Source organism: Leptosomus discolor, chromosome 5 (assembly GCF_034619465.1).
Source record: "Leptosomus discolor isolate bLepDis1 chromosome 5, bLepDis1.hap2, whole genome shotgun sequence".
Classification (NCBI taxonomy): domain Eukaryota; kingdom Metazoa; phylum Chordata; class Aves; order Leptosomiformes; family Leptosomidae; genus Leptosomus; species Leptosomus discolor.
The window spans coordinates 43671389-43695928 of record NC_141395.1 but is presented as its reverse complement, the minus strand read 5'-3'; the positions used below and the strand labels follow the sequence as shown (position 1 = coordinate 43695928).

Here is a 24540-nt window from a genome sequence, read left to right as displayed (position 1 = left end):
CGTGCAATTTGATCTATGAGCACCAATACACTCTAAGGTGATAGCTGCCTCTTTTTTTGTTGTAGGTTTTTGTTTGTTTTGGGGTTTTTTTGTTTGTTTTTGTTTTTTAGTAGGTCAAGAAAACAGTTTTTCCCTAGGACATGAAATAAAACTTCAGAGCAGAACATATGTAGTCACCTGAGCTGTCCTGGATCCTTTGTGGAAAACTCAGCCAGTCCTTGCACTGAGTAAACTCAAATAGCAGCATGCTTAGCAGTTAGCAAGATACAAATGAACAGGCACAAAGGAGTATGAGGACTTTCCTCGACCAGTACAGTAAACTTGTGGACAAAGTCTCTGAAACAGCCTGCCTGTTCTTCTCAGAAGCAATGCATCCACTAAAAGATTACATCAGACTGCAGAAAGGAACTCTGAATACCTAAAATCTGCTAGGGAAGGCAGGGGGGAAGAAAGTAAAGAAACTGGCTGCAATGAAGATAACCCCATAAATGACCATGGGGGAAGCTGGGTTGTGGTGGGGTTTTTTTGTGGGTTTTGTTCGTTTGTTGTTTTTATTATTTATTATTATTATTTTGTAAAAACCTATATCAGACCATGATGCAGCTCAGCCTGACATTACAAAGAGATCCAGTCAGTCTCTTCTAGGACAAAACACCAGTCACAGAGTTAACAAGAAAAAAAACAACCCAGAGACAGCTATACTAGTAGTAGAATTACCCCTGGCAGAATTTCAATGAAAAGAGCAGTTTCTGGTGTCCCAAATATTGACTACAGCACCTAAGCAGCACAAGAGAGAAAAGTAGCAATCACTTCTGGGTTATATGCGTAACAGTCAGTCCAGTCCCAGCTCCTATGGACTGAAGGCTGGGGTTCAGCTGAGGACAGCAATGCCAAATATACCTTCAGCAGCTTTCTGTTTCAAAAGGCAGCTGCACCAGACAGAGAGACCAGGACTCCACAGAAGGCCAGAGGCAGGAAACAAGAAATTTTCTGCGCATCTGCAGCATCCAGTTCTAGAGATTTGTGCAACTGTTAGGAAAAGTCCCACCTCATGTTGGAGCACTAACAGGAACAGTAAGGATGCCTTGAAATCTCCCAAGGAGAAGCAAATAAGGAGATGGTACTTATCTAATCTAAGTTATTTATGCTCAACAACTTGAGCTCAACACATGCTCAGTACAGCGATAGCACAGAGATGAATGTAAGCACCATTCTCAGTCGGTTGGTAAGTTTCCCTCTCTTCTGACACAGAATGTGTCTTCTCCATTCATTTAACAGCTAGACAGGTGCTTGTCACCTAACCAATGAAGGCATTTCGCACAAGGCTCAGACGATGACAGGCAATTACCACATCGTATGCAAGGCCAAACAAAGGTAATTTTCAGAGATAAGCATCTTGAAGATGCTTATCAAGATGAAAGTTTGGAACTCAAATTATGAGCCCAAGAAAACAGACATTAAGAACAACTCCAAAAAAATCTCATGCACAAAGTGCTTTCTGTCATCACACACTTGGTAAAAGCTTAGATAACACTGAACATGGTTTTGCCATATATACACAAGCACAGTAGACAAGGGATGATAGGCCAAGGGCATAATCTCTCTAGACATCAAGAAGAAAAACATTTAAAATGACAAAGAGAAGGTAAACGTACACAAGGAATGTTGCTTAGAGCAAATACAAATAACTTTCCACTGATTTCTTTGGTTTTGTTTAAAGGACAGCACTTCGCATCCAATTCAGGATTTTAAGACCACCCTGTAGTAAATACCATAACTGTTTAGAGAACGCTGCATTGTTTTCAACCCTGCTTTTCTAGATCTGTAATAAAGAAATGGCTAATTAGATTTTAGAAAACTGGCTTTTAGAAAAGTGCTGCTGACCAGCCTTTAGAGATAGGGAGGGAGGCCAATTTTTACTAACCGTTATGCATACATCCATTGCGGACTAACTAACACTTTAAAGATAAGAATGAAGCAGAATCCGCCAAGCAAAGGACACCAGGTGGAATCCTCCAATCAGACTGTGGGGCTCAAGGAACACAAAAGACTAAACAGGAGAGATAGGGAGGGATGCTAGCAAGAGCTGGTTCTGCAAATTGGAAAAGACCCAGGATGGTACAGGACATGCACCACAGGACAAGTTCAAAAGTTCAACCATAAGGAAGACTCAGACCTTCATCCCCAACAACCACCAAGGACCCCTGACAGGGGCGTAACTTGGGTAGACTGAGGTGGGACTATGGGAGGAACTTATGTTAACGAATTCCTGGAAATAATTAGAATAACTCAACCTTTTCTTAGAAATGTAATGAATAAACATGAAAGCTGTAAATATAAGGCGAGAATCCTAATGCTTGGGCATGCACATATGGAAGGAGCTATCCCCCATGCTGCCCGGCACCGCAATAAAGAATATCTGCTTAATAACACTTAGTTGTTACTGAGTTTTCTCAGCTTCAGATCTAACATTGTGAAGCAAGAAATCTAACTCGGATCATCATTTGAGACTCACGCAGCTGAAGAACAAATGTATACCAATCGTTCTTTTTCAGCAAAACACGCTACCAGGGTGTATTCTGAAGTTCATTTTAATTGGACCCTACCTTCAGTTGTGCAATCTGCTGTTCAAGGAGTACCTCTGACTGACACTTCAGCAGCTCAATCTCTTCCTGGAACTGAAGTTGCTGTTTTAATTTTACCTCCTCAAATTGAGCCAGAAGAGCTGTTCGCACACTTTCTACTTCAGAGGCCGATGCAGAAGCATACATCTGCAGACAAGTAATATAAAAGGTTTTAGCCATAGTGTTATAATTAAGAAAAAAAATAAAACCAAAACAAAATCATCAAGCTCAACCTAATTCTTAAGGGTATTTTCACAACAGTTCTCTCCAGTCCTCAAGGTCATACAGAGCTGTCAGCTTATCACGATGCTGACTACAGAAAAAAAGCAAGTTGATATAAAACAGGTAAGATGCAACAAGGCATTAGATATCAAGTGGTTCCATGAATACAGGAGATACGAGGTCAGACTAACGAAATACTCCCTACTTGTTCTTTCCAACAAACACTTCCCTAAGAGAAATTCAAAGAACTAAGGAAGAAAGGGAAAACATATTTTGTTAAGATGTTTAATCCCATTTGAACAATAGAAATCACATCACGCAGTGATATTTAATGCAATTATCCTATGAGATACAAAGTCATCCATCAAAAATACCAGAGAAAGGTTTCAGGGGTTTTTTTTTTGTTCATTTTCAGGTGTTTTTTTCCACTCTTCTCTAAGAAGAGTCACTGTAGTCATCAGAATAGATATAAAACCTATTTCTAGGATGAAGGGCTTAAACATTTAATAATCATGAGAACTTCCCAGAAAACTAACAAAACTACCTTCCCGTGCAAACTATTCTTCCAAAAGTAAAGAGAGTTTGCAATGCACTCCCACAAGGTGGAAACCTCTACCAGCTCTGAGGCCTGACAACTGGCCTCTGCAATTACAGAGTCATGGTGGGACAGCTTGCATGACTGGAATGCCATCATGGGTGGCTATGTACATTTAAGACAGGCCAATGAGGTGAGGTGGAGGAGTTGCTCTTTATTGGAGAGAACAATTGGAATGTATTGAGCTCTGCCTAGGGGGGGGGATGAGAAATGAGTTGAGAGCTTATGGGTAAGAATTAGGGGGCAGGCTACTATGGGCTACATGGGGGTTTACTACAGGCTGCCTGATCAGAATGATGAGGTAGATGAAGCCTTCTACAGAGAGCTGGAAGCAGTCTCTCAATCACAGGCCCTGGTCCTCATGGGGGACTTCAACCACCCTGATATTTGCTGGAAAAGCGACACAGCTGAGCACCCAGTCCAGGAGGTTCCTGCAGAGCATTGATGATAATTTTTTGACTCAGACGGTAGAGAAACCAACGAGGAGAGGGGTTGCTGCTGGACCTTGTACTAACAAAGAAAGAAGGACTGGTCAGGGATGTGAAGGCTAGGGGTAGCCTTGGCTACAGTGACCACCAGATGGTGGAGTTCAGGATCTTGCATGGAAGAAGCAGGGCAATCAGTAGGATTGCAGCCCTGGACTTCAGGAGAGCTAACTTTGGCCTCTTCAAAGACCTACTTGGAGGAACCCCATGGGCTAAGGCTCTAGAAGGTAGGGGGGCCTAAGAGAGCTGGTTACTATTGAAGCATCACTTCCTCCAAACTCAAGATCAGTGCATCCCTATGAGGAAGTCATTGAGCAAAGGAGGCAGGAGGCCTGCTTGGATGAGCAAGGAGCTTCTGGGAAAAAAACTCAAAGGGAAGAAAGAAGTTTACAGCATGTGGAAAAAGGGACTGACCACTTGGGAAGAATACAGGAATGTTGTCAGAGTATACAGGAATGCAACGAGAAAGGCTAAGGCCTGTTTGGAATTAAATCTAGCCAAAGATGTCAAAAACAACAAGGGCTTCTTCAAATACAAGGAGCAATGGACACAAGCTGGAACACAGAAGTTCTACCTGAACATCAGGAAAAATTTCTTTACTCTGAGGGTGGCAGAGCACTGGAACAGGCTGCCCAGAGAGGTTGCGGAGTCTCCTCCTCTGGAGATATTCAAAACCCGTCTGGACACATTCCTGTGCGACCTGCTGTAGGTGAACCTGCTTTAGCAGGGGGGTTGGATGATGATCTCCAGAGGTCCCTTCCAACCTCGGCCATTCTGTGACAGTCCAAAAGAACATGGGGGATCTCCTCAAACCTAAATGTTTTTTGAGGTTCACCAGGTAATACAAAGGTGCACCAATGATTAGAGAATTATTTGGCACACTACCCAATTTTCAAATTAGTAAGTGAAAAAGCAAAAGTTAAGTTCTACTTCAACACAACATACATTGATTGGTTAGAGCTGGATAAAGCCCATTTTGTTTGTTACCTCTCCTAACATATTAATATAATATATAATGTAGAAAAGTGAATGAAGTCTTGATCACTTATGGCTGCTTGCATCAACAGAAATCAGATCGTATGAAAGACTGAACAAATAGGACATCTTGTTCCATTTCAATGTTTAAAGAGAACTTAGCGCAGATGATATTTTTAGCTTTCAGTATGAAAGTAAACACCATCAAGCTTACACATAAACATTCCCAACAAGAAGAAATGGTAAAGCTTTAAGGGCAACTAGCAAGATTTCCAAACTTCACTGAGAAAACGTATCTGGAAAAGTATTACCTACTATAATTTTTCTAAGAAAAGAAGAAATCCATGTTAGCAAAGGCTGTTTATTTGTAAAAGCTTGAAGTGAGCAGTTACTTTCCACAAATGGTTAATGACCTAAATTATTATCTATTAGTTTTCCATCAAAATGGCAGCTTTAAAATTTTAAATTAAATATGGCAAGAATGTAAAAGAAAGCCAGCCCACCCACCCATGCAAACATGGATTCAAATTTTTAAAATTCAGATTAATACACATACATGAATTCCTTTAAGTCCTTTTAGATAAAGCAAGGCTTAAAAATCTTAACTTTGTCTCTTCTTATCTACTGGCACTAAAAAAAAAAAAAAAGCATCTAGATATACATCCTTACTTCTAAGGTTAATAAACTGAATTTACTTCACAATAGAGTATGGATTATTCGGGGTTTAGATACTAGCAACATTCTGACCTCTTGTTCATGTTCATGTTGTGCTTTTAGTTTCCCCAGTTCTTCTTCCAGCTCCCTGGAGAATTCTTCCTTATGTTTCTTAATTTCTGCCTCATGAAGATCCTGAAGTTCTTGGAGTGCTCTTCTATGCTTTTCCTCCATATGCAATACTTCCTCACGTAATATATCCAGGGCCAGATGTTTTTCTTCTTCCAACAACCTCCTTTGATTTTGAAGAGCTGTGTTTAAATCATCCTGTGTAAGTATTAATTAAAAAAAAAAAAAAAAGGGGGGGGAGTAAGTACAAATATTTTTGTAATTCATTTGTAAAGCACATGTCCTGCTGTAACAATGCTTTTTAAGTAAACAGGAACAATACTGCCTCATGAATGATGAGCACACATACATATACACATCCTATATCAATGAAATGGGTTTATTTTTCCTATCTAGTAAGTTTTGGAAATCCCCTGCTTATGCCTCTATCCATAACAGCGCTCCTCATCAGTACAATCTGCAACTTTTTCTTTTTGCAGTTCTTTACTCTCAAAACCAATTAAAATAGAGATTTAGGATTAGTTAGCAAAGACAGGACAAAAGAAAAATACCCACCTTTCCCCCCACAAGACTTTCCTCTTAGTCTTTGTGGGCACCGAAACATTGTATAAACATAAGTTTGGGAAGTGGGCATGGTGACAGACAAATCTGAAAAACAGTACATCTCTCTCTCTCTGGAGGACTCTGAAGTTTTAGCAATGAGCTAAGCCTTCTTACCTCTTTGACTTGGAAAAGTCTTGGGATCATTTTTTACCCATCTGAACAAAAGAGCTTAAACCTCTGCCCTATCAAGAGTAAAGCTACGGACTTCTGCTAAAGGCCCCAAGTCAAGATCTCCTCACCCATGACCTGCTCCCAAAATCTCACGTTGGGCCTCCAGAGATATTTTTCTTCTACTCTTCCCCTCGAGACTGTGCGACTAGGGAGGATCTTTGGATTCCTAGAGATGTAGCTTAACCTACAGAATTACACACTTACTTTGTTCTAATCACTTCTGAAGAATTACATGGTAACTCTATCAAGCAGAGAAGCTCTGAGCCACAAAATGGAGACCCTCCAATCTGAATGATGTCAAAAATACTTACCTCACCTGTACATTTTCCACACACTGAGCTTTAAGACTCGTTAGTCTGAGCATTCGGTGGGGGAAGTGACAGATAGACTTAATTTTCAGCTCCGGTTTCCTATTTCAGCTTATAACATGGCTGCACACAAGTGCTAGTGCTGGCACAAAGGAGGTTGTAGAAATACACCCCAAGAACGAGTAAAAAGGTGATCCCACACAATGTACCATGAAATTTCACCTTCTATGCCAAGTTTTCTTTCTGACTCACCTTATGAGCTTCTTCTGCTTCAACAGCTATGGCTTTAAGTTTTTCCATATGAACAGTAGCTAGTTCAATTTTCAAATTATTCTGGGAGAGTTGAAGTTCTTCAGCATGCTTTAGTTTCAACATCTCTATCTCCTGAACCAAGTGTGCTTGATTCATTTTATCCTTTTCATGGAGCTGTTCTGTGTGCTGCAGCTGTAGCTTCTCAAGAGCCTGATTGTGTTCATCTCTTATATTCTGAATTTCAGAGAGGTAGGATGACTCCAATGAATCCAGATTTGATAAGTGTTTATCCTCCAGCTCATCAATTTGTGCCTGATGCTTTGTCTGTAGTTCAGCAATATAACCTTCAAGCTGAACCTGCTGTTTCCTTTCTAGTGTAGATTTAAGTGCCTCAATTTCAGTTTGGTGCTTTGTCTGAAACTCAGCTGTGAGAGACAAAACTTCCTGCTTATGCTTCTCCTGTAACTGCTGACTTTGGAGTTCCAGCTCATCGACATGTTTCTTTTTCAGCTCTTTGAGAAGAAGCTCTTGCTCAGTTGTGAATTTCTGAGTCGTGGCTTTGTGTTCCTCCATAAATCTATATTATTTCCAAGAAAGTTAAGAGAATGTTGTCAAAAAGGTACTGTTGTTTGTTTGGGTTTTTTTTAATAATTGAAGTAAATAAAAATTAAAGAAAAATAAGTAGGCCTTAGTTAGTCTTCACAAATTTTACTTTACGTTTCACATACAGAACTAATTCAAAGCAAGCCACAACAATGGTTTAGTGGTGGGCTTGGTAGTGTTAGAATAAGGGTTGGACCTGATGATCTTAAAGGTCTTTTCCAACCAAAATGATCCTATGATGATTTCATAGCCACATAATTAAAGGTTTATGCAATGTCATTTGGTAGTATCTGGTTATTACTAGGTAGACTGGCACCCCTATTAAATTACTCACTAATACAGAGCAACATACAAGCATTGTTCACTGTCCCTCTGCTTGAGAAAACGATTGCCATATGAGAGCATCTAGGACACAGTATATACATTGTCTACATCTCAAATATGTTGTCTGCAAGTAAATGAACTGTCATAAGAAACATTTCTAAAAATATCTAGTTAAGACTAAGACATAAAACCACTGTGGAAGTGTATGTGTGCTACTTGGGGGCTCCTCCAAACTCATCTCAGCTCTCTGAGGTCTGCTTAAAGCTTAATGCAGAACATTTAGTACCTGAAGTGCTTCAATTTACTGTAATCATTAACTATAGTATTTTTGGATACAGACACCAATAATTAAAAAGCGTTTGGTTATTTAAAGGCTAAGTTCCTGCTTTTGGTGTATTCTTACTGTAATTATTTCGCCAATCTTGTTCTGTGAGTATCTGTTTCGGGAGTAAAGAAAGGATAAATTTGGAGCAATGCATGCAAATACAAGCATGTAGTCTGAATATTTCCTTTAATATACTTAAAACAATGAGGGTAGGAAGGGGAGGAAAAATTGAGCAGTTACAACCTTCACGTCCAACCAGAACTGAAGAATACTAGATGTGGCCCATCAATCTCAGCATTCAATGCTTAACACAAGCTTCGTTCACCAGGAAAAACTTGCTCAAATTCATTTGAGTTGTTTGAAAACGCTTGAAAATATTGAGAATTTTTCCACTTACACGTGGAACCAGACTTCCCCTCCTCCGAGGCCAGTATACAATTTTCAGCTGTGTATTGTATTCTTAACTGTAAAAGGCAGAACTTGACTACACTTCATTTGATCTCTAGACTAGATTAAATGCATTTACACAAAGGAAAGTTCTATAGTAAAGGTAATGGACAGCAGTAGTGTTCCTCGGGAGAGTAAGTCAGCCGGTGCCATCAAGTGACAAAACTACATCACTACCATTCATTAAGTTCAAAATAACAAAAAGCAACAGAAACAGTGGCCAAACTGGTGACAGCGCTCCAATACTCAGGACTTACTTGTTCTGTGCTTCCATAACTTTCAGTGCACATTCTTCCTGCAGACAAAGCATGGCCTTTTCCATTTCTTCTGCCATGAGCGCTTTGGCTGCCTGCAGGTCAGTGTCACATTGCTCCTGAGATTTCTGCACAGCCTGTGCACTGGCAAGGCTGTCCTCTAGCTGCTGCAGGTTGTTTTGCTGCTCTTTTACCAGCTTCTCCAATTCTAGAATTTTGACAGCTTGGTGATCTTGAAGCTGATTCATTTCAGCTTCACGAAGTTCAAACTCCTTTTGTAAATTCTGCTTCTCACATTCCGCTCTATTTTGCAGTTCGATACGCAACAAGGATAACTTCTCTTCTGCTTGAATTCTCTCATCCTCGCTTTGACGTTTCCATTTCTTCTCTTTTTCTTTGTACATAGTCTCTATTTTCTGGACTTCTTCTCTGGCTTCCCTTAATTTATTCTTGTGATCCTCAGCAATTTTATTTACCTGTGGACACAGTTGTTTTAAAAACGTGGAAAATAGCAAAACCACCCTGAAGTGTGTAAAGTGAACATTCTCAGGCATTTAAGGTCTTGGAGAGATTAAATTCTTGCAATGAAGTCACCTTTCCAAATAAAAATAAGGCTGAAATATCAATGTGTAGGTACTTGAATTCAATGCATTGTTAAGAATTAACCGGGATAAGGAAGATAAGAAAAAAATTAAGGCAAAATTCTAGACTACGGTACTCTATGTTGTTTTCTCTTGGGGTCACTTTTCTTTATTTCAGGAGTTCAACTGATAAAGCTATGGGCACCTTTAGTATTTATATTGGGCATGATTAAAAAACTTTTAAATCTCTCCTTACACATTCCAGCGGTGTTTTATATGCAGTGTCCAAGTCCATGAAGGACAGTTCTCGTATGTAGAGTAAAAACAACATAAAAAGCATGTAGCGTAAAAACAGAAGTCAAAGCACCAAATGATTGCTCAACGACCAAGGGCAAAAAAAGACTCTAAAATACATTAGAGGTAAACAAATAAATAGAAAAATAAGGAAACGACAGGGTCATCTCTTAAAATTAAAAGCTAATAGGAGATCACATAGGAGCATCAGTATGAGGTATACTATTCAGTTCTCACTTGGAAGGTTTGTTTGGAACAAATATTTAAGCGTTCATTTATGCTACAACCTAAATGAAAGGGCAGAAGAGAAATGCAGAACCCCCAGATTTTGATTAACACACAATCCATGAAAACTTTTGCGGGAGACACTGGAAACAGAGAGGCAACTGAGGAAATCAGTTCACTCTGGTTCTGAGAGCAAGAGACCAGAAGGTGAACTAAACATATATTTCCAGACAGAGGATCAGTATGTGTGACAGGCTCATTCCAAACACCACATTCTGTATACGCTTAATCTTTTGCCCAGCCAGCAGTGCCACAAACATGATACTGCACGTGGTAGGGATAAAGTAGTAGTACTGAAAGCTTCAGCTGAGTCTCTGTGTTATTCACAGACAGTCTGCAACTGCTTTCTATGGCCTTCTCCACCCTTTTTAAGTCTGGAAAAGGATACAGATACCTATCTCTTTAAAAAGGTAGGAAAGTAGGACTTGAGAAGTAAGAGCTTCATCCATCTAATTCTCATCACCACTCAAATACTGGAACAAATTAAGCAATGAATTAACATCAAATCTAGGTCTAAATCAGCTGTCCCATCTGAGGATAACAGGTGAGAAGGAAGGTGCCAGATATGATTCTCCCAACTCTACGACTTTGACAGTGAAGGTGTAAGAGCTATGCCAAAGCAAAGCAGTGGCAGAAATCTGTTGTCTGATTCTCTCTTCTCTCAAAAAAGTGTTCTGAAAAATTATTTAGTTACTTGCTTCAAAAGACAGTCCTATCAAACCCAGAAATTTCTTAGAGGGGACCTGTTCACCAGAAGGGCTTTTTCCATCTGCCACAGCGCTTTCTGCTGAATTCTCCATTACCACATGATGAGTCACAGTACGCAAGGGCACCACATTACTTTCGCACTGGGACACTACAGTGTGCTGCAGGGAGATGTTCAGGACAAGGACCTTTTGTACGTGCCTATATTGGAGTGGTATATGTATGGCTTGACCCATGTCAATATAAAAGGTGGACTGGATCAACCTTTGAAGCACCTGCCTTCTTGTCTGTGCTTTTAAAGAAAAAGCTCATCTGCAAAGAAACTAAGCGTTTAACACCAAAGTGCTCTGAATTTCAGACTTGTATTCCAGTATTTCTGTGTATCCATTCAAGTCCATTTAAAGCTGAAGCTACTAACACTAAACTAGGGACATTTAAAGATAAGTGCCAATTCTATCTCCCTTAGCCTTCCCAACAGATCTGAGTTTGCCCAACTCTATGCAAAACAGTACTGTAATATGAACTACCTTTTCTACCTCCTCTTTCAGATGCTTTTCATTCTGCACAGAAAAGTCTTTTTGTTTAGTAATCTCTTGCTTTAAGTGCTTTATTTCTTCCGAAAGCTCTGTAATATGCTGTTTCTCAGAGTGGAAGAGAGAGACCTTAGCATTGTGCTCTTCCTCCAGCACAGACATTCGCTCAGCCACCTCCATTTCAACTTGACGTGCTGCATCTTGAGCACTCTGTAGGTGCAGTTTGGCGATCTCTGAAAAGGAGAAAAAAAAAAAAACAAACACAACCTGAACCAAACAATAAAATTATATTCTGGAATTTATTTTATTTTAATAGTTCTATTAATGCACAGAAATAAAGCTAAATGTTGTCAACTGTGCAGTTTATCAGTAGCCACATTAACTATAGACCAGCAAGAATCCTTTATCAGGATGATTTTGTACTCTGTTGTTTTATCACCACCTTTGAAATTTATCGGTATCAACACACAGAATAATGTGGACAGATCATGAAACCCGTGGCAGGACTTCCCTCCTATCAGCAACAGCCACAGAGCTGACTTTCTTTTTATGCAATGGAACAGCAGATTTATGGAAGTTTCATCTCCTCTTTTGCACATACTGTGCCTATGTGTACATAAGGCATTTCCCCCAAAAACAGATGGGACAAATCTCTAAACATTTTAATTTAAGCTGTTTTGAGATATTGTCTAGTATTAAAAATAGATAAATAAATAGTTGAAGGTAAGAAATATAACTGTAAATTTTAAAAGTTGGGCTGATCCTTTTAACCTAGTCATAGCTGTGCATGTTATATAGCTAATTGTAAGTTATGGATTATAAATTCAAATGTTTGCATATCATACTGTGGTCCCAGAAGGAAGGTGCAGATACAAGTGCCATGGTCCCTTACCTGCACCACAACAAGGCAGTATTTTTCTATAAATTAGAATTCCAAGAAAAGCAGCAACTGTTAAGAAATTACATAAAACCACGATCACATAGGAAGTCTCGTTAAATTTAGCCTTAAGAGGAACTTTAACCTAAAATCTACAGCAAAAGATACCCATTACAAATTCTGCTACCCATAATACTTTCTTCTTTGTTCAAAAAATTCACCCCAATGCGTGTGCCTACTAGTGGAAAATGAAATATTAACATTAAATGAGCAGAGCACTCTAAAACCCACAAAAAGACGACAGGCAAAAGAGGTACGGAACACAGAACAGAGGTGGGTCTGCTCTGTGGAACAGACTGAGAACTGGCCTATTTCATGCAAATACAAGGGACATTTAACATACCTGACAGACAACACTAAGACATTTTCAAACAAATAATAATTCAGGAATTGACCGTGCCCTTCTAGGCATCAAGAATGGAAACCTGACCAACTCCTCCTAGCAACTGCTCCACCATTGTAGGAGGTTTTACTACAAAATAAAGAACTTCAGGTCACCACATCTTTGGAAGTGCAACTCAACACGCCCGTAAGACTCAGAAAGCAAAATGCCAGGGATTAATATATGTTAAGTGTTTCCTATAGTTTAGAGTAAGCTAATAACAAATTCAAAACTTCTTCAGATAAGACTATTTAAAGAAAAATAGGCGTCACACAAGCAGCTTACCATTTTACTTCCCAGTCTGTCAGATCATCTTACCTCTAATATGTTCTTCTGAAAGTCGGGCACGGAGCTCCTCAAGTTCTAAGCAGTGCTTTCTTTTCATTTCCTCAATTTCTTTTATATATTTGTCTGACAGATCCACCTTCATTTTCATCAGGTCCTCCTTATACTGAAGTGCAAGAGAAGATCTTAAGGAATCTAATTCACGCCTGTGTTGTTGTTTAAGTTGTACTTGCAAACAGGCAAGTTCTTCCTACATAAGAAATGGGTTAGAAAGACATCTTCAGCTTTGAAGAAACCATGCTGAGAATCTTTCTATGAGAGCACTACATGAATTGCACTATAAAGCACCTGCTTGACATGTATATACCTAGTTTCCAAAAACCCTACTGGTTTTGCTCCATTCCTGGCACTCATCTGCAGAGCCCCTCAAGACAGATACACTTTGGAACCATGCCACAAGGCAGATCAGAGTTTCAGGAACGGTTTGAAAGTATAATAGAGGAGGAAGTCCCACACTCAGCTAGGTAGAGAAACTATTGACTCAACAATGGAGAGCCCTTTCTATACACACCAGGGAACTTTTTCTAACAATCTAGGACTGCAATTTCATACTCAGCGAGGTAACAAACAGCAGCAAGAAAAAAGGCTTGATGTATACATTTCTCATTTATAACTCATATGGTTTTTGTGTGATGTACTAACAAAATTGAGCTCATGCTGTCTTGTATGTGTTTTGTCTGCTTATCATTCCCTCGCTAAAAAAATACTTTTAAAAATTAAATTTAAAAAGAAATATCCAAATAAAAAAGGAAAATTCATATTTGAAACTCTTAGTCAACTTCAAATAAATTCAGCAAAGAAGTCAAGATCTTAAATTACAACAAGGTACATGAAAATACATTAAAATAGGTGCATAAATGGAAGACGGACCAAATTAGCATCTCCACTTGAAGAGGACAGACAGCAATAAAATGCACAATTACAACAGATGCCAAAGAGAAAGACCGTGAATTCTGCACTTGCACGGAAAAGCTTTGACAAGCTCCTTACTAGGCATAGGATAATCCAGTAGACACAAAATTACAGAACACTATGTTTCATCTGTTCTGCTAGCCTGAGAACTATTTAAAGTTGATAACTTACAATATAGTCAAAAATAATTAAGCCTTAATAAATGTCTCAAATTAACTAACTCTTTGCTAAGAGCTAGAAATCAGATGTCAATTTTCCCACAGGTCCTGTAATGAACAGGAGAACTTTTAAGATGTCAAAAATCCTACCTGATGTTTTTCCAGCTGACCAAACGTATCCCTTCTCTCTTTCTCAGTAGTTTCATCAAAAACTGTGACAGAAGAACTGGGAAAAGGGTTTTAAACTTTAAGATTGTAACATGTCACAAATTAAGTTAAATCAACTTGCTGACTTACAATGTAGTACTGAGAGCACAGAGCAACTGTAACAACCGCTCAGGACTGCACTCATGACTTCCATTGCTGGGTTTCTAACTATGGATCACCTAACCACAGAGTCACAGCATGGTAGGGGTTGGAAGGGACCTCTGGAGAACTTTTAGTCCAACCCCGCTGATAAAGCAGGCTCACCTACAGCAGGTCACAGAGAATCATGTCCAGGCAGGTTCTGAATATCTCCAGAGAAGGAGACTCCATAACCTCCCTGGGCAGCCTGTTCCAGTGCTCTGCCAACCTCACAAGAAAAGTTTTTCCTCATGTTGAGGCAGAACTCCATGTGCTCCTGTTTGTGCCCGTTGCCCCTTGTCCTGTCACTGGGCACTACTGAGAAGAGCCTGGCCCCATCCTCTTGGCACCCACCCTTTATAAGCATTGATAAGATCCCCTCTCAGTCTTCTATTCTCCAGGCTGAACAGCCCCAGGTCTCTCAGCCTTTCCTCATAGGAGAGATGCTCCAGTCCCCTCATCATCTTAGTAGCCATCCACTGGACTCTCTCCAGTAGCTTCTTGTCCTTCTTGAACTGAGGGGTCCAGAACTGGACACAGTCCTCAGAGGTGGCCTCACCAGGACAGAGCAGAGAGGGAGGAGAACCTCCCTCGACCTGCTGGCACACTCTTCTTAATGCACCCCAGGATGCCATTTGCCTTCTTGGCCACAAGGGCACATGGCTGGCTTACGGTCATCTTGTTGTCTACCAGAACTCCCAGGTCCTTCTCCGCAGAGCTGCTCTCCCCAACATGTACTGGTGTATGGGGTTATTTCTCCCCAGGTGCAGGACCCTACACTTGCCCTTGTTGAACCTCATGAGGTTCCTCTCCACCCAACTCTCCATCCTGTGTAGGTCCCGCTGAATGGCAGCACAGCCTTCTGGCATGTCAGCCACTCCTCCCAGTTTAGTATCATCAGCGAACTTACTGAGGGTGCACTCTGTCCCTTCATCCAGGTCACTGATGAATATGAATGCTCAATCACAATATATTTAGAGGCTAACATCATCTTTTATAGTAAAAAAAAAAAAAAAAAGGAAGCATGCTGTCATAGCATAAGATGAAAGGAAAAAAAGAATAGATCACCTGATGTCCCCTCCTTGATCTTGACTCACTTCCAACTCTGACAGCGAATATTCCTGCAGTTCTTGCAGTCTCTGATGCAGCAAAGCCAATTCTTCCCTGTAGTTTTCTTCAGCAGCTCTTAACTTCTTTTGAAAATAAAGTCTCAGTTGTTCCAATTCAGTTTCATGCTCACTTTTTCTCTGCTGACACTTCTGTTCAAATTGTTGTTTTAAACGCTCTATTTCTTCCACCTGTGATGCCCGAGCCAGGAGCTGCTCTTTTAGCTCTGGAATGAAGGCAAAGCCAATACAGCTACTCAGAAGTACGTATCTTTAGGCTAAGTTATTCTGTGAAGATCAGACATATTTCAGTTGTTGAGACAACGGTAAAATATCATCCCACGAGCTACATAAGAAAATGAACCTCTGAATGAAACATTCCTTCCTCAGAAGACAGTAGAGCCATGTTCTGCATTATACTGCATTCAGAGAAACCATCCTCATGACATGAATCGAAACTACCAGCAGACTGTTAGGTCTCCTCATTTCCTTGTGCTCCAGGTCTGAGCTAATAACAGGCAGAATCCAATACTGCTTAGCTTTCACACCTGCTTGTTGTAGCAACCAAAAGCACTAATTCAGTCAAGAATATTTACATTTGCTCCAGGGAAAACTACCCAAGGCAAAAAACAAACTTTAGCACAAGCTGTGCAAAAAAACAAAATCACAAGAAAGGAAAGAAAAATCAATTCTGGATTACTTTAGTGGTGATTTGGCTATCCATCATTAGCTCAAGCAGAGGCTAAACTTACTTAACTAAAAAGAACCAGCCAATACAAAAAAAACAAGAAAAAAAAAAAGAAAAAAAAAAGAAAGAATGCAGTAGAAAACTCAGCAATACAGCAATCAAGGCTGATCCAGCAAGCTGCCCTCTCAGGAAGTGAGGGAAATGGCCAGCATTGCAGTGTATTCATGAATTCTTGAGAGCTTTCTTCTCCACCTTCTGTATTAAAGAAGCATTAATGTATCAGGAAGTTAAAAGGTAAGAAAAAAGGACAAAAATCATGAGAAGGAATTAAAAAAGTTTCCCAGATGGCTCAAGTTAGCTGAATCCCCACAGAATCAGCTGAACATGGAACTGCATTTCAAGTAGAAAGAACCTGGAGAAAAGCAGCTGCTTATGTTATACAAGCAGAGAAACTTCAGAAATATTTATGGAAACAGAAGATGCCACCCAGGAAGCAATACAGCTGATTGTCACAGGGTGTTTTTGTGTAGCCAACAACAAAATGCACACTTGGCATGAAAACTTCTCACAATGAACATGCAAACAGAAAGAGAAGTACACGGCTCAAGCCTGCTTCCAAAGAGAGCAGTTGCCAGGCATGGGGACCAGAGGAACCAAGTGACAAGCAGGGACTAGTAACGCCACCAATGGGATAGGCAAGGGAAGCCAAATCTGACACAGGTAGGTTTTGCCTAACCAGCAACACCTGCCAGCACAAATTAACCCAAAAAAGTGTTTAACAGTTTTGAACTGGCATTCTTACATCAGAGCAGTGATCCCATCATCCAGCTGCTATGTTTCGAATCTGCCACCATGAGTCCTCAACCAAACCAAACGCATTGTCAAATGATCGCTCAAGTGAAGAAAAGCAGAGTAAAACAAAACACACTTAAGATCTCACACACCAAAAGAGATATCCTCACCTGGACCAAGGGCTTGCATTCTGGTCTCACCATCTTGAGCAAGATGAGGAAGAAACAGAAAAAGACCAAAGAATGGGAACATGAATGATTAGAAACATGGAAAGACATTTGAAAGTTTAATGAAGATTAGGGCTGCAGAGAGGAAACAGAAAAATTCCAGCAAATACTATGAAGTGCTATCTGCCATAATTCTGTAATATCAAAACAGAGATCTAAAAAAGTCAAGGTAAAATCTGACAGGATAGAAAATTATTTAATTTATGACTAAAAAACCCAACAAAAACCACCCTCAAAATACCCTGTTATGCTTCAAAATCTATTTACAGTTATATTCTTCAGAAAATCTGAAACTGTATTTGAAGCATATTACATTTGCCTTTTAACTACCCCAGCAGAAGAACACTATCTAATGTTACAGTCTCAATACAAGGTGAACACACACATAGTCAAGGTTAACATCATGGTCTCTAGCTTTTTCATTTTTCCAAACTTTCTTCTTTCATGTATTATACATTTGTTTGCGCACACACATCTGAGACGTGTTCCACTTCATTTCAACGAAAAATGTGTGGCTCTGAAGCTCACTGTTTTAATACACCTAAATCTTGAAACAGAAATCTTAAGATATATAAAGCATAGGACGTCACATTTCATCCAGCCATTATTTTCTCCCAGGCTTTAAAAATTTTTCATAAGTTTAATGCAGATACGTGTAAGAGTAGTTAAAAAAAAAAAAAAACAAAAACACACCACACCAAAAACTGTTCATGTTTAATTGCTGTGCACAATGGTTTCCTTTTATTTTTTTTGCTTTTAAGTTTAGGGGATGGGTTTGTTTTTTTTTTAAGCAGAAGCATCATTATGGAAAAAGGACATTATTTTTAACCTTGTAGGAAAAGAGCATTAGCATTCATTCTGATTTCAGAAGCATCACCTGAATGTTTTTATTTTATTTTTAACCCAGGGCTTTTCTATATTTAAGAATTAAGTCTTTCAGAAGATAATGAATCTCCATGTTGACTGTCAATGAAAAAGCATTTTATTTAACTCACCTCAAAACTGAAAGGGGAAAAAAGCTATTTCTACCTCAAGATATAACCTAACCAAAGTTTTATAATACTTCTGCCTTTTTTTGAAGCAGGCAGATCTCTTAATTATCTCCAAATAAAAGAAAATAGCTGCAACAAACCACTCAAAAGTCATAAACTAAGCAGTGAGCTTTACTGTCTTTCTTACAAATTACAGTTTTCTCAATTGAATTCATACCTGCTTCAATATTGCATACAGATAGGAGCATGTTATTGCATTGACCAACATTTTCTCTGTTTTTAAACCACATTATAATTAATTTGATATTTTAAAGAAAAATGTTTTATTTTCACTAAAGATTTTTATAGTGTGCAGGAATGGAGCGCAAAGGAAAAGGAAAACAACAGGAGTAAGCTTTTCCCCACAGCCATACCATGCTTTCTGACATTGCAGAGCCACCAGTCATCTGACACTGATTCACCTGTCACTTCAGAAACAGATCACTAGAGTACAACCCACCGACACTTCTGTGATCTACCTGTGTGTTTCTGGTACACTATTAAAAGTATGTCATGTGAATAACACCTACTTCTGCATGAAAAGGCAAAAATTAAAATGTGTCCATTTTGAACATACCACTTAGCTCCTGTCGATTTGCTCGCGTACAGTTCAGCTGAGACCAAAGCTGCCTGATTTCTTCTTGTGAACGAGTCTTGAGCTCTTCATGCACGACCTGAAGTTTCTCCAGCTATGGGAGGCATGTCAAAAAACCAAAAAACTTAACTTTTAAAAACAATTTTCTTCTAATTGCTTATTTTATATGTAACAGACAGTTCTGTCAGAAATAGGTGGAAAGAGTCAGTGACAATCAGACTTTCAGCTCCTGACTCAGCAATACTGAGTAACACTTAACTGTTGGGCCTACTCCTCAGAGAGAACAATTTATTCCTGACGTCATATTTATCATCACTGGCAAGAATGAAGTATTAGCTAGATTAAAAAAAAAAAACAACACAAAACCCAGAAAATTTGGCATACAGAGGAAGAAATGGCACCAAATAGCACAATGGCAATTGCATTCAAAAGATTCTGAACCACTACAGAAAATCCCAGAGTATGTACCTGCTTCATGAGATGCATTTTGGTTTTTCAACAAAATCCCTAAATACAAACACATCACCCAAATGATATGTATGTAGTGTAGTTTTTGTTATACAGAGAATAACCAACCACTCTAAATGAGTAAAGAAATCTTATTTACCTCCTTCTGAACATTCTGTTCTTTTTCTTGGCTTTTCATCTTCACGTCTTCTAGGAGTTGGTTATGTTCAGTCTGCAGCTGTTCTTGTAGTTTTGTAATGGCTAACTGGTGTTGCTTCTCCAATTCTATACATTTTACTAAAATTAAAAATCAGTTGTTACACCATCGTCCTGCTTACTGAAAAACCTGTACAACTTTTGTGTGACTAAAATAGAAATGCATGTCTCTGGACTAAAACGAGGAATCACAAAAATACTTGCATAGTAAAGTATTTGAAAGTCAAACATTTTCACACAGTGCTTCCTAGCTCTCTGCATCCCACACTGTTAACCAAGAGATAACCAACAGTAGTGCTGGATGGCTAAGTATCTGCTCTCTGCATACATGAACAAGCATCCTGAACTAGAAGCACACATACATGGAACAAGCATTTCTTCATGGCGTATAAACACAGAATTTCTCCTATGACCACACTCAGCAGCAGGCAGTAGAAGACATGAACAGGAAGGACTAGGAAATCTTGTGCCAATATGCTCTGCCTCAGCACTGAGCACTCTCTGAACCCTGTAAACTTGCTGCTACCTCATTTGGTCAACAAATCTTGACCTGCCCAGAAAGAATCTGCAATCAAGCAACTGCATTTCAGCCACAGTGAGCTGCAAGAGATGCACGTCATCCTCACAGACTTTAATGACACAGGTTCAGAGAAATCCAGTAAAGTCAGTGCAGGCTGGGATGAACAAGCCATTGGTACAAACGTTCTCCCAGCAGCCAAAGGTGAGCCAAGCACTGTGAAAGCATCCAGTCCTTCACTTCTCAAACCTGGTCTTGCTGCCTGCCTGCCAGCATCATCCAATACCCTCAACACCACATCTCCATTTATTTGGAGAGAGTATTATTTCCCATGTCTGTCACCTCCACAGTGCCTCAGAGACTAGACAACCTGGCTAGCTATCTCTCTTCGCTTCATGGCACACCACATCTCGTGGCTCCTTTTCATGCCATCACTGACAGCATATCTGACACTATCCTGCTGGTCAACCACTATCTCGACAAATGTGTCAGACTTCTGAGACCTACACAACTTTTCATAGTTCCATCTCCTATCTGCACCTCATCAAAAGACAGATGTACACGGCAAGATACCCCACCAGATTTCCTTTTTCAAGTTAATGAAAACTCCAATTACAGTAGTCTCAAACATCACTTCCAGAACAGTATTTTAAAAAGATACTGTTCCATTAAGCTTTAACTACTCATAATCCAAACCTGATTTTTTTGTTAGAAGCTTTTATTGATATTAATTGGAATTTTGATTAACTCCAGTAACTGCCAAAGCTGGTTTTCAGCTAGAAGCAAAACAGCACCTCCCTTTAATACGCCTGAAGGAAAACGTAGTCCATCTCATATTCCGTGGAAGCCAAAATGCAACACAGCTAACTAGGCTTTAAGCAATTTTCCAATCACATCTGTTTTCTAGTGTCATGCCATTGACCCAGTTTTTAAGTAAGACTACATGGATATATCTTGTATTTGCTTTTTATACAGGCTCTAAAAACATTTAGTTAGCTTTGCCATTATTCAATAAAGACAACTGCTAAAGACAACTGCTTCCCAGGCCATGGCACTTACTTTTAGACTGTTCGTTCTCAAGAGAAAGAAGCCCCAGCTCCGTTTTGACTTTTTCTAATTCCATTTCCAGAGTTTTCTGCAGTTCCACCATTTCAGTCTGATGTTTTTCAGAAAGCTCTTCACACATGTTTTTTAAACGCTTATTAGACTCCAGTTCCCAGTCTCTTTTGAGAGTCTAAGAGAGCAAGGCACGCATTATTAAAGCAAACACATTTAGTAAATTAGTATTTTTTTTCTCCTCCATTTATTTGTCCTCTACAATAAATGTGTAGTAGACAAGGGACTTATACCAGTTCTAGTTTACTGAAAGGAGTTTTACTTTTTCTTGTATGAAGAACAGAATTTGTACCTTTAATGCCTGGATATGAGCCTCTTCCATTTCCAATTCTATTTTCTTTCTCTGATCAACTGTGAAACAAAATATTTATTAATAAATTTACATTAAATGTCATGATTACATTATAAGTAGAAATAAGGATTACCATTTTCAACATCAAACTCGGAGCTTAAATAGGTAGGCATACAGTAGTGTGGGTTCTGTCCAAACCTGCTGTTATGCTATATTCCAGTAATTCACTTTCATTTTAGAAAATAAGCATCTAGCAGTTACAACTGCAAAGACAACCCTGAAGTTTAAGTTCAGCTTAATTAGCAAAGGCAAGTGCTTAAAGCTAAAGAGAGCACAAATCTTAAAACAAATAAACAAAAAAAAAAACCCAAACCCCACACCTTTAATCCTAAAGATATAAATTCAAATGCCTATCAATGTCATTTTAGATGCTAGCATTTCACTGTTTGTCACTATTAAGTGTTTGAACTATCTCTGTCTCCGAAGACACAGCAAAAGAGTAGCAGGCAGCAGCAGCAAGTAGGAAACTCTCTTCAAACTTCTTCTAAGAATGCCTGGGAAACAGGCTGCAAGACAGATGCTATTATCTGTTCAGGTATTGCTGACACCAACGGCTTTTTCCTTCCCAGCTCCTCCCCAGATTCATTCCAACTTCTTGTTAAGCACCTTTCTTGGTCTGCAAGAACTCTGTAAAGGCCTAACAGTCCCCTTCTCACAACTTCAAAGTACTGTCACCTTAGCTTGCAACCTTATTTAAAGTCTTTCAGTGGGAAATGAGAACTCACCAAGATGGTGCCAGCTATCCAGCTAATGGTCCAGTAGAGAAAGAAATACCATCTAAGTTACAAGACAAGCGAATTGGGTCATGCCTGGTCATTGTCTCCCTGAAGAGAAATGTCCTTCCTCTAGCCCCCCAGCTAACATTCTGCACAACTGCCCACCAGGTCTCCTGCACCATCTGATTCCAGATTCTCCTTCCCAGCCTCTACATTCAAGCACTCATTAGTGATTACATTCATATTAAGTTACATTGCCACAACGCACATAAACAGCATTGATCCTAAGAACTGCCTCTAGACCTCCTCCTGCTCCCAAATCCCACCATGCCATCAGTATATTACTGGTGGTTGCAAATAATCTTCTACTCTTGGGTTAAAAAGACACAGCCCTAAAACATTCTCTTCTTCTCAGGGAAGGACAACTAAAGGAATAGCTCCTAAACTTCTTCAGTGAATAAGCAGGCTTCACCTTTCTCCAGAAATTCCTCAAGCTCTGCCATACAGGTCAGAAATGGTCTCCTAATCTGGGAAGAGGCAAATATCCCAAACAATGCCAAGAGCACCATCAGCAGGCCTTCAGTACTATCAAGTGCAGCTTTCCTCTTGCTGATGTCAGAATACAATTTTACATCAAACACATCTCAAAGGACACTCAGCTGTAGGTTCTCACTGAGCCTTTCAGTTCCTTTCCAACTCCTTTATCTTCCTTTTGAAACCACTGAGAGGGCAAGCCAGGAAGCATTTCTGTATCTTGTCAGAAACACAACAGTAGTCAGTGCTGACTTTGGACAACAAAAACCCTTAAGAAACATAAGGGGTAAGAGCTCTGCTCTTTACGAGAACTCTGTCTAATGCCTCTCAAAAGCAACCAGTTCAGTACAGTGCTATTTTACAGAGGTAGCAGCAAAACACCCATATAGTTGAAGAAAAATTAAAACTTAGGCCTGGACAACTTTGTTTTCCTATCAAAAACATGCACTCCTGCATAGGCCAGTCTAGCTGCTGTCCCTATTCAAAGCAACACCAGCCGTCACTCAAAAGGCCAGCTCTGCACCAAGACAGGAACCTGTGGAGGAAGAAAAATACTGATGGGGTTTCAGTTTCTGGTCCATTATTCCTAAATTTTAATACCTAGTTCCTGCTGATACTTTGACTTAATGTCTTCTTTTTCCTTCAGACACTGTTCTTTAATTTTCTCCCGCTCCAGCTGATGGCGGCTTTGCAGAATTGCTACCTCTTGAGCACGCTTATCATTCAGCATCTCCCGTAGTTCCACAAGGGCGGTTTCCTTTTCTTTTCTCAAGTTAGACTGCGTAAGCTCAAGCTGAGAGGTATGCATATTATTTAAGCTTAGGCGTAAAGCTTCCAGTTCAAGGCTGTGCAGTGTCTGTAATGGAGAAGGAAAAAGGGTTTTTCCCTCCCCTCTATTGAAATGAGTTGACTTTTTCATAACCAGTTTCAGTTTCAACTGCTTTCAACTGTTAAACACATCTAAGTTTTGCCTTTCTACACTCACAGAGGGTTTCTTCATGGCAGTGACAGAACCCTGAAAACAAGCTGACTTTTTGTTACAGTGAGATTTGCATAACATTTTCAGCATGAAGTAAAAGGCTTTCCTTACCTGCCTCTTAACTTCATCACCTACCAATTACCTTGTATCTGTCTGCCTCCTCACAATGTCACTGGAGCAGAACACAAGCTCGTCCCAACCCTTCACTATTAAAAAAAATCCTATTTGCTATTGGTTATAATTTGTTAAAAAGCAAAATTCTGAAGTGGATTGGAAAAGTGGAAATAAAATTCACCATGCTTCATTAAAAAAAAAGGTGAGGAATATCCAACAGTTAGAAATTGCAACTAAAATACAACAACCAAACTTTTCAATTCTTAAATAAACTAAACAGTACACTAATATCTTGTAGTTTGACCTAACAACTAGGCGTATTCTTTCCATTTTCACTTTGCATTTAGTGGAAGCATTCAAAATCCAGTAAATATTTAGATAAAAAAAGTCAGGTTTACGTACCTAAGCATTCCTAATTACATTAGTGGGATAACTAAAAAGTGGAAGGGGTTTAGTATTTTTTATAAATTTACTTGTTAAATTTATCAAGACACGAAAAAATGACAAAGCTTTGTTGTTCTGGGTTTTTTGGTGTTTGTTTGTTTTTAAGCCCATCAATTTAAGCCCATCAATTTAAGCATCCAGTTTTCTTCAGAATTAACATTAAAATATAATTGCAGTGAGGATCCTGGAGAACTCCTGTAGAAAATATCTGCTATCAC

At 39.4% G+C, this 24540-nt stretch overlaps 1 protein-coding gene across 2 annotated transcripts in view; it reads right to left on the bottom strand.

Annotated features, from left to right (window-relative positions):
• PCNT (pericentrin) overlaps positions 1–24540 on the bottom strand; it is a 100959-nt gene that overhangs the window by 59530 nt on the left and 16889 nt on the right. For both annotated transcript variants that reach the window (XM_086466221.1, XM_086466222.1), the window contains 14 exons: positions 23386–23641; positions 21476–21534; positions 21127–21301; positions 19495–19631; positions 18870–18981; positions 17205–17237; positions 15517–15781; positions 14254–14329; positions 13007–13223; positions 11361–11602; positions 8975–9447; positions 7019–7595; positions 5649–5882; positions 2607–2771 (listed from right to left, as the gene is read on the bottom strand). In XM_086466221.1, coding sequence (XP_086322347.1) covers positions 2607–2771; positions 5649–5882; positions 7019–7595; positions 8975–9447; positions 11361–11602; positions 13007–13223; positions 14254–14329; positions 15517–15781; positions 17205–17237; positions 18870–18981; positions 19495–19631; positions 21127–21301; positions 21476–21534; positions 23386–23641 — 3021 coding nt within the window. The remainder of the gene's footprint in view (positions 1–2606; positions 2772–5648; positions 5883–7018; positions 7596–8974; positions 9448–11360; positions 11603–13006; positions 13224–14253; positions 14330–15516; positions 15782–17204; positions 17238–18869; positions 18982–19494; positions 19632–21126; positions 21302–21475; positions 21535–23385; positions 23642–24540) is intronic.